This window comes from Phymastichus coffea, unplaced genomic scaffold, assembly GCF_024137745.1.
Source record: "Phymastichus coffea isolate CEN01 unplaced genomic scaffold, Cenicafe_Pcof_1.1 PCOF00049, whole genome shotgun sequence".
Taxonomy (NCBI): Eukaryota; Metazoa; Arthropoda; class Insecta; order Hymenoptera; family Eulophidae; genus Phymastichus; species Phymastichus coffea.
In genome coordinates, this window is record NW_026706860.1 from 1,887,384 (window position 1) to 1,900,846 (window position 13,463).

General features: G+C 43.8%; 1 protein-coding gene across 1 annotated transcript in view; it reads left to right on the forward strand.

Annotated features, from left to right (window-relative positions):
* Positions 1–13,463, forward strand: part of LOC131665279 (guanine nucleotide-binding protein G(I)/G(S)/G(T) subunit beta-1) — a 265,346-nt gene that overhangs the window by 221,649 nt on the left and 30,234 nt on the right. Inside the window, exon 5 of the mRNA XM_058937065.1 lies at positions 806–1,007. Within this exon, the coding sequence (XP_058793048.1) occupies positions 806–1,007 (202 nt within the window). The remainder of the gene's footprint in view (positions 1–805; positions 1,008–13,463) is intronic.

Sequence of the window (13,463 nt, forward strand, 5' to 3'; positions counted from 1 at the left end):
TACATAATACTACTATATTAACGTAATTTTAAACCCTATTAAAATTTTCAGTTATATTAACGCAGTACTGAGAAATGTATTCGAGTAACTATATATTTCAAATGTCATTTTGTGTTTTTTATCAGTGCAGATTTTTGTTTTAACCGTTTGTAGTATACGAGGAGTACCGTGCTTATTCTACTTATAATACACTAATCAATACTATTATTCACATGGTCGTGACACAACTGATCATCCGACGGTAATATCAGATAAATTACAAACATACTTGATTTTAAGAGGAAGCTGATCATCTGTTCTTTTCGTACGTAGATTTCTACTTAGAAATTATTATTATGGGGTTTACGGAGGTGATAAGTTTCACATATCTCTATTCCCCTCAATACATACCATTTATAAAAAGGTAAAATTGGTATGTGAGTAGACGTCAGTAACTAGAGTTTTTTAATTCAAATTAGCGCACAGAAAATATAATAACAATAAGGACTGTGAAGCGCCAATTATCAACATTAACTGCAGCTCGCTTTGTTATTTATAGAGACAGATATAACATATTTTATCACAAAAAATTATAATTAACATTTCATACTCACAATCAAAATTACGATTTCTTTACACTAGGCACTAACAACAAAACAATTTATTTCTATATAGTCTTTAGTTAGTGCAGCTTATTCGTATGCCAATTTTGCTATTCTAGGTATACATGTAAATCTTAAGTATCAATGAAAAAATATTATATATATATGTATATATATATATATATAATAGAGCTATAATTTACATAAATAATTCTTTATTTCAGTGCCCTATGGGATATTGAAACTGGTCAACAATGTACATCATTCCTTGGTCATACAGGTGATGTTATGTCGTTATCATTAGCACCGGATATGCGTACATTTGTTTCTGGTGCATGTGATGCCAGTGCTAAGCTCTGGGATATTCGTGAAGGATCATGTAAGCAGACTTTTCCAGGACATGAAAGTGACATAAATGCCGTGACGGTATGATAATTAACAAGCAACATTATTTTATATTCAATCTTTGATCATCATTTTGTAATGAAATTATAATAATATATTATAAAAATTAAGTTCGAACTCTAAGATAAATTTGCAACTTAACATTTCGAGAGCAAGCAAAAATTTAACAAAGAGATGTGATCGAAAATAATAAAAATAATATATATAGATGCGCTCTTACGCAAACATTGACAATCTATAATAAAACTTTTGGAAATTTGCTACTCGGAATCGAAGCCGTGAGGATAACACTCTTCGATGGCTGCGTGACGTAGAGTAATCGAATTTCAATAGTAAATAGAAATATTATTCGTCGAATTACAAACTTAGTTTAAGCCGATGCAGTTCGCTACATCGATACACTATTCGAAATTTTCGTCGTATTTATCCGGGAAAAGCCAAACAGCGCCGTATAGAAACTTGCCAAATAAAATTCGACAATCTTCTAGACTTACAGTGATATCATAATTTCCGGCCGACATTATCAATTTCAAAATTGGAAATTTTGGAAAAAATGTATTTGTCATGTTTAAAGAAAAATTAATAATGGTAACCCACCTCAGCTTTGTATTCAGCAATCTAACGTATTCGGGGATTTACGTATGATATATTTATTTCATGCACGTTGTTTTACATACCAGTATAATATTTGTATTAAATACATTATTTTATTGTTCAAATTTTTTGCAACAAAAAAACTAACAGGGTAATAAAAGAATTTTATTCTCTTTTTTTTTATGGCGCTAAAATACACGACAATTTATTTAACTTTAATATTTTTTATACAATTAATCTATAATTATGGTATACAAAGAAACATTTCTGACAAGTAACGATATCCAAGTGTAAATCTCTGATCTTTCTAAAATTCTGTTCACTTATTCAGTATCGAAAAATAATAGACACATATTTTCTAATTTCAGCAGTGTGTCATTTTGAAGCTTGGAAATGACTATTTAATGTTTACACTTGTATAGCATACTACGTACACGTAATCTAGAATCTGTTGATCTTTAACAGTCTGAATCAAAATTCAGTACCTATTTATTTCTATCCGATAGAAGATTCTACCAGAATAGAAAGCCCAAGGTTCAATGCAACATTCATAAATTTTTTGAGTCCGCTGAATCTGAATCTAATATTTGTTTCATCTTATTCGACCTTGTCCAAGGCCACTTCATGGTCAAGCCTAAGAAAAACTGTCCAACCGATCCCAAATTTTGCATGAACTAATAGGGTCAAAAAAGTAAAGATACTGGTTTATTACGCGGTGAACCATTGAAAATATTTAAGATACTATAAAAAAAAAGTATATTGCCAATTTAAAGTTTTTATATTTAGTAAAAAATCATTACTGTTATGTGTATCATATCTATTAATAATATATACCAGTGTTCCTAGAGCAATTGTAGCGAGCAGACGTGTATCGACGTCTCCGTGTACAGTTGCTTTGTTTACGTTTGTGCTTATAACATAGTGATATGTAAGCACTACGCTTTCATCGCGACCTGAGGCATATCGCAGCTTGCCACGATTTGACGATAATTTCTCGCAGTTTTTTTTAACTGCAAAATCAACCAGCTATGGTTCTTCTAGCGGAGGGCCCTGCTAAAATCCAGGTTAAACAAAGTGCTCCAGTCTGTCAAGTTCCATTTACATACGCTCAAGCTACATACCAGCCTAAAAGCGAACATGCTATTGTTATCGAAGTTGTAGAAGGTTTGACATTGGATGATTATATCGACGGGCTTGAAAAATTGATCAATGTTAACGAAATCAAGTTCATCTCCAAAATCTCCGGAGGGCGTGTTTGTATCTTTCTCTCAAACCAAACTATCGTACAAGATCTCGAAAATAAAAGTATTCAAGTGCTCTATCATCAACTCAATATACGACCTCTCATTGAAAAAAACAAACGTATAGTGATCTCCAATGTTAAACCCGCAATTCCAAATCAAGTCTTTGTCAGTGCTTTGAGTGAACATGGAGTACATATAGTTTCCATTATTCATCATATTCGTGCTAGCACCAGCAAACCTGGTCGCTCTCACATTCTTTCGTTCCGACGCCAAGTCTACATCAAAGAAGGTGATGAGTCGTTACAAATTAATCACAACACAAGTTATTGAATATTCTTCAGTACCGACTCTACTTGCTGTTTCACGTGTCATAAAGCTGGGCATATTTCTAGGCAATGTCCCATTAATAACAACACTCCTCCGTCTGTTATGCCCTCACTCGAATCCATTGATAATAATGAAATTAGCAAAACATCATCACCTCTTATTCAAGAAGCTACGAGGGTGGTCCGATAAGTACTTAGCCTACAAAAGAAAAACGAAAATTTTGTAAAAGTGGCGTTTTATTTTTCAACATAGTCTCCTTTTAGTTCGATACACTTGGCCCAGCGATGCTCCAACTTGTTTAACCCGTCTAAAAAATACGTTTCCTCGAGGTCTGAAAAGTAGGCTTCCGTGGCAGCGATTACCTCCTCATTCGATTCAAATTTCTGCCCGGCGAGTGACTTTTTCAAGTTTGGAAACAAAAAGAAGTCGCACGGGGCTGAATCTGGAGAATACGGTGGATGGGGCAGCAGTTCGTAGCATAATTCGACCAATTTGGCCATGGCGACGGCGGAGGTGTGAGCCGGTGCGTTGTCATGGCAGAAGAGCACTTTTTTCTTCGCCAAATGGGGCCGTTTATTCTGCAATTCGACGTCGAATCGGCCCAATAATTCGGCATAGTACAGCCCTGTGACCGTTTTGCCCCTCTCCAGGTAGTCGATGTAGATCACAACTTCTGAATCTCAGAAAACGGTGGCCATCACCTTTCCGGCCGATGGGGCAGTCTTCGCCTTCTTCGGAGCACTTTCGCCGGGTAAAGTCCACTGTTTCGACTGTTCCTTGGTCTCTGGTGTATACCAGTGGATCCATGTTTCGTCGACTGTCACGAAACGACGCAGAAACTCCTCCCGATTGAGTTTAAGAAGCGTCAGACATTGCTCTGAAGTTGCCTCACGGTTGCGCTTGTTGTCCGGAGTGAGCAAACGTGGCACCCATCGCGCCGACAGCTTTCTCATGCCCAAAATTACATGCAGAACATGACCCACGCGGTCTTTTGAGATGCCCGCGATCTTAGCTATCTCGCGCACCTTCAATCGTCGATCTGCCAATACGAGATCGTGAATTTTTGTCACGTTATCCTCCGTGGTAGCCGTTTTCGGAGCACCTGGACGTGGCTCTTCAAAAATCGACGTGCGACCACGTTGAAACTCGTTAAACCAATTTTTGACGGTCGCCATCGAAGGAGAAGAGTCACCGTACACAGCATCCAAGTGCTTTTTGATTTCGCTGCGCGATTTCCCTTCCAAAAACAAGAATCAAATTACCGACCGATACTGCTCTTTTTCCATTTTTCAAAAATCAATCACTTGCTTTCACATGCTCTCAAAAATAAACTACAACTTCGATCCGGCTGAAATCTTGACAGTAACCATCGAGAAGGTTGTACTACGTGTTGGAGTATTTCTTTTGCGAGAGTGGAACCATCGGGCGGTGAGGCTAAGTACTTATCGGACCACCCTCGTATTCCAATGAACGTTCCCTATGAAGTACCCGTTTTGGATAGTACACCCCCTAACGTAAACTCTTCTTCATCTGATATCCTCCTACCAACAAACTCTCATCAAAAAAGAGCTTTATCTACTTCTAGTAACTCTTCAACCCCCAGTTTTTCTGATATCAAAGAAAGAATCACTCGTAACATTAAGCTATCTCAACCTGCCTTGAAACCTCCCCTAAAGGAAAAATCCAAAAAGGACGCTGATGAGCAGCCTGACTCTGATACAAACGACTTTGACGACATGGACGACATTCTAGCATCGGTCAAAGGTGAAATCGAGATCAACAGCTCTTCATACGTAGTGAACTACGAAAATTTCAAGCAATTCCTTATAAAATTGTACGGCAAAAGCAACGCCTGTGAAATCGCTCTTGAATTCACAAACGATCTCAGTGGGCTCTCCAATATGATTAGAGAGCTGAAATGTCTCATTTATGAATCGAAAGTAATGTACGAGACTGGTAACTAAATTACAAAACCATGATAAATCCGGATCCAAAACTGGTAGAGAGGGTGATTCGTCTGACGGGTAGAAATGGATTACTCCAATAAGTATAACAAATCTAAAGTTCTGCCAACTAAATCAAAAGTTATTTTCTGGAACTGCCGAAGTATCAAAGCTACAATTGAAGAATACCGAAGATACTCAAGAAAGTTCACATCTTAGTATGTGTTGAATCCTGGCTTCATCCTGATCAAGATCGTAGTGTGCATTTCTCAGGCTTCAAAACTCTGCGGATAGATCGTCTCCACAAGCAAGGTGGAGGTATAGCTGCTTTTATTATAAATAATATAGCCTATGTTGAGATTACAGACTTGCTCTCACCTAATATTGAATTTGGAACTCTGTTTTTGATAATATTGAAGAAGATACTCACACAGTTACCATGGTCGATTTTAATGCCCACCACACGGCCTGGAACTATCATGATTTCGACAACAACGGCGAAAGACTCCTTCCATCCCATAATAGCTCTGATACATATTTGCACAACTCTGACTCATTGACTTTTTATCGTGAAAGATCAAATTACTACTCTAATCTCGACTTAGTATTCTCTACTAACAATATTGCTGATAAAATAAATGTAACTGTGAATGATGAAACCTGGGGATCGGATCACTTTCCAATTTTTATTGATATCAATGTTAATAAATCTTTATATCGAAAAAAAACATTTAATCTCAAATCTACAAGAACTAACTGGCACGATGTTAACCAAAACCTCGTTGATAGTTTTAACAATTTTTTGACTGTTGATTTTGATTGCGCATTACCTTGCGATAAATACGCTCTGTTTACCGACACCATTACCAGTGCTATTAAGGCAAATACTCCAATTAAACGCAATGTAAATAATAATGTTCATAGAAACCCAGTGCCTTGGTGGGATTCGGAATGTGATAGATTTAAGAGACTCAGAAGAGCTACTTTTAAAAAATGGAGATTTACTAAAAATTCTAAAGATTATATTGAGTATAAAAAAGCTGTCACGACCGCACGCAGAAATTTTAAAAACAAAAAAAAGATTCAACTTTCGTAACTTTGCCGAAACAATCAATTTTTGTACTAATCCATCGTATATCTGGAATAAAAGCAAATTATTAAAAAAAATAAATAAATGGACAAATATTACTCCATCTAGCATCTCCGATAACCACCGAAACTTCGATCGCATCACTAACTGTCTCAATCGTATTAGTCCTGACTGGTGTCAAAATAATCCCGACGACATTCCCACATGCCAGCCTAATCCTCTTATTGAGGCTCTATTTAATTTTACGGAGTTCAATGTAGCTTTAACAAATAAAAGCATGAAATCGTCACATTGATGGATTGATCACATTCTCTGGCAATGCCCACTCTACAATTACGAACGATCTTGATTTATCACAAATATCAGACAATCTAAAATGTTCCTTCCTTGTTCCAGCACTGTGTTACTATCTAATATAAATGCCAATATTGCGAAATCTATTTGTAACTTCCTAACTAACTGTAACTTATCAATTTAATTTCAAACCTCATGCATTTTATAAGAAATCTGTTGTAATATTATGTATGTAACTGTAGCAAAATAATCCTTAAATAGGATTGAAATTGCTTAAATAAAAAAAAAATATATATATATACCTGCTGATGAAACATACACTTCTCAATTCTTCATAATATATATTGTGACGGTAAACGTCAAGTTAGCGCTAACTATTTAACCTTATTGCTGTCCGTGAGGGCAGCACCTCCCGGGGGGGACAAAAATACGTAACGAAGGAATTCGGCACGCGAGCAGACGGAACGCACGCGGTAGAATTCGAACCAGTGAAGCATCGACCATCATAGTGTCCGTCCGCTTACGCTATCATCCCGTCGATTCACGTGCCCTTGACATCCGTACGCTTTAATAATAACAGCAACTAGTGATCCAGGAGTGCAGCCGCCAAGGAGCCATTGAGTACCAGCTGGAGGCCAGAACGAGAAAGAGAGAGAGTGTGAGAGGTTTCGCCATCGAGGGCGAAACCAGTGCGTGCGCGCATTCGCGACTCGCGAACACCAAAACAACAATAAAACTGTTCCGTGCTGTGCGAAGTATTCGTTGTTTCTCTTCGATCGCCTGCGAGTAAAAGGTAAGCTGGCCAGCTTAATTTCGCGATCGCGATTACACAAATAATAACTCGATTCTAACATTTAATGCGTGCATGCAATGGCTCTCGTAACGAAGAGCGGCGAGCGTACCGGCAAAGCGTGTTGTCGATGAGCGAGCGTGCATGTAAACAAACGCGCGGGCCGACCTTTTGTGAGTTTTGAGGGATAATAAAAGATCCGATTTACCTTACTAACAAGTGTTTTCATTGATTCTCTCATCTCACATAGCTTCCACTCAATTTAGTTTAGGTTATAAACGATTATCGGTTGACTGACGCATATTTTCTCGTGCTCTCCCGGAATAGTAGTGAGCATTGACGATTTACGCGTGTCCCATTAATATAATCGCGCGATATAATCATTAAACGGTCATACCCCGTTACATAGCGCCCAACGTTAAAGAACCTACGGTGTTTCTGATTGTTCAAAACACCGGTTCTTAATATTAACCTTGCGCTCGGTCAACCAGTAGCTCAGGTGGCAGTCAAGTGTTGTTGTGCGCACTCGACACCGAAAGCCACAATAGTAAACAAAGCCCGTTAGCTAGCTTGCGAAGGCCCGCTGCGGCGAAAAATTGTAAACATTGACTGTGAACGCGTGCGAGTGCGACCGAAAGATTCTCGAGCGTAAACACCAACAAATTTTGAAAGTTGCCGTAAATAATATTATACCCGTTGGTCCGGGGAAAACTAACACCGGCAATTTTCAAACGAAATTAATTTAATTGAATAATTTTATTTGACATTGTCGTAACGTAAAAATTTTTTTAATATTATTAACTGCGGTTATTGGTGTTTACGCACAACGCTCATTACAATATTTTAGATACTAACTCACACAGCCGTGCTAACAAACAGTTAGTACGCCTGATAGGTAGGATCATTATATTGCGTATTGACGAGCAAAGAATTTTTCGGCAATTAATCCGTAAAGCGCCCTTGATCAAGCCCAGTGCTGACAAATAAAATTTTTTTTTTATTTTTCTATTCGGCGCACGAATTTTAATATAACACTCGCACGCGCGTAACATACCTGTAAATTTACATAAAAGTCAACCGCAAGTAACCTAACAACAAATCATGGACCGCACTCAGACCGAAGTAGAAAATTGGGTATGGACGCTCCAGGAGGAGGAAGTAGAAGAATACCTCGACCAGCTGGAGCTCAAAACTAGCGGGAGCAAGCTCTCGAGAGCTGCACGACTACACAACTGGCTACTCGGCGACTATTCCGCAACAGATTTCGCGGAAGCCGAACACCAAAACAGCAGTCCAGCCAAAAGAGCCGCCCTACGCTCGGAGCTAATTGTATCCCTATGCCAGGAACACACAGCATCCGAGCAGGAAGGAGAACACCCGCTAGCCCAGCTACTACAGAGTGCGGACGTAATATCGCGAGTTCAAAAAACCGCGATAAACATCGCGAATGCCCTGGACAGCGGAGAAAAATCAAATAGTAATAAGGAAATTACTATTACGGCTGATGATGGCAGCCAATTCAGACTCCCGCCGGCATTCGCGGTATTGGTTCAAGACCTCATTTTCCGGTGCAGGGAACATGAGAGGAAATGGGAGGTACAAGACTCACGAAATAGAAATGCGTCTGACCTAACCCAAGTAATGCAAGAAATCGTCCAGACCAACATCAGGGTGCAGGAACACATGGACAACCTAGCAACCAGGATCACGGAACTGGAGAGTGCCGTAAACAAAATTATGCGGCAAGACGAGTCGAACAGTTCCAATGAGGAACCACAACCCGAAAACACGCGTAGGAGTGTCGCATTCCAGGACACATTCACATGCCACTATGACGCAAGGCTACCCCAGAGCACTCCAGCCGGACCCGGACCGAGGCCCACGGGGGCCCCCGACAGGACCCCCCGCCGAACACCCCCTTTTGGAGAGGGTGGACAGCATCAACTCGGTGGAGTTAATGCTGAAGTGAACAACCACCCGCCGAGCATGTGGTCATCCCAACAGACGTCAAGCCCGTTATCCACAACAAGGGACGTCGGCCGCATCGTCAGGGGATGGAAGCTCAGGTTCTCCGGAGAAGGCAACGCGAGCATCGACACCTTCTTAACGAGATTAGACAACTCGAGGAGCAGCGCTGGACTCACGGAAGACGAGATGCTCACGGCTGTCCCCGAGCTACTCGCCGGTCCTGCCCTCGTCTGGTTTGAGGCAATGCGGAATGAATGGTTCTCCTACGCGGATTTCGAGGCAGACGCCAGAGCGTGGTTTGGAACTAGCAGGCAACAGCAGCAACGTCTAACCAAAGAGGTACAAGGCCGATATCAGGGCCCAGACGAACCCGCGAACGTGTACATCGCGAACCTGATGGGCCTAATGAGTCGGCTAAACCCCAGGATGACGCACGAGAGTCAGCTAGACCTGCTTCATACCAACCTCCTACCGGAAATCCAAAGCCAAATACGGAGATCAGAAGTGGACTCCGTACGAACCCTAAACGTCCTGGCCATGACGGCCCAGCACAACTTGCATCAGCGGAGGATGGAGCGGACGATGCCAGACCCTCAATCGACTTTGTATCCTGAGATGGCATATCATCCCCGCACCGACGCGAGCAAGGCTCGTAAAGGGAAAGTGGCTTCCATGTCCGGTGATAAACCGGAAGTCAGCGATAGATTGGAACGCATGGAGAAGGTACTCGAGAAGGTGACGCACCAGGTCGTCTACACACCGACGCCCCCGGGGGCAGCACCCAACCCGAGTCTGGAAGCCGTCGATGGTGAGAAGAAGGTTCCCCCCACCGACGTATTCAACCAAATGCTGTTATCCCTTAAGGAAATATCGGCGGAAATGAAGAGTAACCGCACCGATAAAAGTTCGACTTCCGAGGACCGAAGTAAAAGGCCGGAGACTCCCCGTAAACGAGGAAGAGAATTCTCTGGGCCGATCAAATATGCCGAGTGCGGCCTACTGGGTTATTATAGGAAGTTCTGTCCCCAGTGTAATAAGGGAAACGACCAAAGGAGTGGATAGGTGGGGTTGATCCCACTCCTTCATCCAATAACCCAAACCCCGTCAAAGAGGTCTCGCGGCCTCCGCCAACACAGCCCACGCCGCTAACAGCGAGCGTGTTGGGCGTCGAGGACGAGAACTCCATTGCTGACGCCAAAGATAAGCGTGGTGGAAGAGTGCGTTCGGAGAAGAAAGGTTACGACACTGGTAAAGCCAAAGACCCTAGACCAGCCGAGGCAGTGACGTACGGATCGCACACGCCCTCGGAGGCACGGGCTAAGGCAAATAAACCGTCGAAGAAGAACCTCATGGAAACTCCGATCGCCCGAACCAAAGGGGTTCGGATGACAAGTAACGCCACTCGACCACGCAAGAGTACAATGGTTAGCGCTATAACGAATAAAGAGCAAAGCTGTGGAGCTGCCGCAACTGTTTCCCGATATTCCCCGGAACAGGAGACGCGTTGATGGCTACCGGTGAAAATAGGGGACTTCCAAATACGGGCCCTCTATGATCCGGGAACTTCCACCACAGCCATGGGTAGTAATGCTCTACAAATAGCGTCTGTGCTAGGCGTCAGATTAGACACCACCCACGCGGGAACAGCAGGATTACCAGACGGTCGTAAGTTAACGATCGTCGGTCACGCTATGCTACCTTTCACCGTGGGAGGATTGACGATGCCGACGAGAGTAGCCATCCTCCCTACCCTCGTCGAAGAATGTATTTTAGGAGTGAACTTCGTCAGGTTGTTCAGAGCGGTACTTGACCCAGACGATAACACATTGTTGTTCAAGGGATCGCGGGCCAAAATGGAGCTAGAAGTAGCTAGTTTGGAGGCTGGTCCGAGGTTAGCCACAATCGGACTAGCCGAGGTTACGGCTACACAACAGACCGTGTTACAGAAGACCATCAACGAGGCTCTATCCCGAGCCCCGACGGGCTTGGGATGTGCGGCAGGCATCGAGCACGAGATTCGGGTCGGTGATACGAAGCCAATTAAGCAGCGTTACTACCCAGTATCGCACAAGGTCGAGCAAGAAATGCATAGACTGGTAAGGGAAATGTTGTCCCAAGGGGTAATCGAACCAGCCGACAGTGGCTGGTCGAGCCCAGTGGTCATGATACGCAAGAAGGACGGCTCATACAGATTTTGTATCGACTTCCGAAAGGTCAATAAAGTCACTGAGCCGAATGCGTATCCCTTGCCGTTTATGCAAGATATACTAAGGCGTTTGCGAAATGCGCGCTATATATCTACGCTCGACCTCAGTAGCGCGTATCACCAGATCCCACTCAAGATCGAGTCTCGACCGATTACGGCCTTTACCGTACCCGGACTGGGACATTACCAGTTCGTACGGATGCCGTTCGGTCTCTCGTACGCCGGTGCCACCTTCCAGCGGTTGATCGATAGTGTGACCGGTCCCGAATTAGGCGAATTTGCCTTCGCCTATTTGGACGATATCATAGTGGTATCGTCCAGTTTCGAGGATCACCTACGACACTTAAAAACCGTATTGGACAGGGTGTGCGAAGCTGGCCTCTCGATCAATCGAGAGAAAAGCGTCTTCTGCAAGTCTGAAGCCAAATACCTCGGTCTGCTGATCAACCGCGAGGGGATCAGGCCAGACCCTGAAAAGGTGCGCTCTATCATGGAGTACCCACGGCCAGGAAACGTGCGACAGCTGCGCACCTTCCTGGGGGTTGCTTCATGGTACCGCAGATTCTTGACCGACTTCGCCACGCACGCTCAACCGTTAACGAGGTTAACAGGAAAAAAGAGCGAATATGTGTGGGGAGAGGAACAGGAACAAGCCTTCGCCAAAATTAAGGCACTCATGATGTCCGCACCATGCCTGGGATTACCGGAACCCGATGGGCAATACGTGCTGGAGACAGATGCTAGCGCTACCGGAATCGGGGCCGTCCTGATACAAAAAGCAGGAGACGGCGACCGAATCATAGAGTACGCTAGCAGAGTCCTTAATCCGGCTGAGCAAAACTACTCAGCTACGGAGCGCGAATGCTTGGCGGTCGTGTGGGCTATCCAAAAGTTTCGCCCATACATAGAAGCGTACTCGTTCACGGTGGTAACTGATCACAATAGCCTGAAATGGCTATACAACCTGATGAATCCAATTGGACGTCTCGCCCGATGGGCCTTACAACTTCAAGGCCATACTTTCGAGATCGAATATCGAAAGGGGGCAGACAACGTATTGCCCGACGCCTTATCACGCGCTTTCGAGCCCACGAGGGCAGAGGTTGGCGCAATGGACCAGCCGAAGCCAAGGGACAGCGCCTGGTACACGGATCAATTCCGACGCGTCGAAAGCCAACCGGAACAATACCCGAACTGGAAAGTTGTCGGCCGGGTGATGTATCACCAAAAGCCGAATCTTGATCATCAAGGAGGAGACGGATATGGCGACGAATGGAAACTCGTCGTGCCCCTGGAAGAACGCAAAGCGGTGCTGTTCGAAAATCACGACCTAGAGACAGCAGGACACTTGGGACGCGAGAAGACCTTCGCCCGTGTCGCCCAGTCCTATTACTGGCCGGGAATGTACACGGATGTGAAGGGATACGTCCAAAAGTGCCAGGTCTGCCAACAGTGTAAGGTCGAGCAGCGACCACCGCGCGGGCTCATGCAGGACCGAACATGGTCTATGCCTTGGCAAGTGGTCGCGGGCGACATCGCCGGACCCTTTCCGAAGAGCCCACGAGGGCACGAATACGTCCTGGTATTCATCGACGTATTCACACGATGGATCGAATGTATACCTATACGTAGTGCTAACGGCAAGACGATCGTGAAGGAACTTAGGGAACGAATAATCCTACGTTTCGGCACACCGAAGATCTTCTTGTCAGACAACGGCACCGAGTTCCGTAATCAGTTGGTGGATGGGTACCTGAGAGATCAGGGGATAAAACGGACCTTCACCCCGACCTATACCCCGCAGGCTAACCCTACGGAAAGGGTTAACCGCACCTTGAAAACGATGATAACGTCGTATCTGCGGGGAAATCATAGGGAATGGGACCGAGCGCTACCCGAACTCATGTTCGCGCTGAATACGGCCGTCCATAGTTCCACCGGAGTTAGTCCGGCCATGCTCAATTACGGCAGACACCTGGGAGCCCCGAATACTTTCCGGAAACGGATGGACGAGCTCGCCG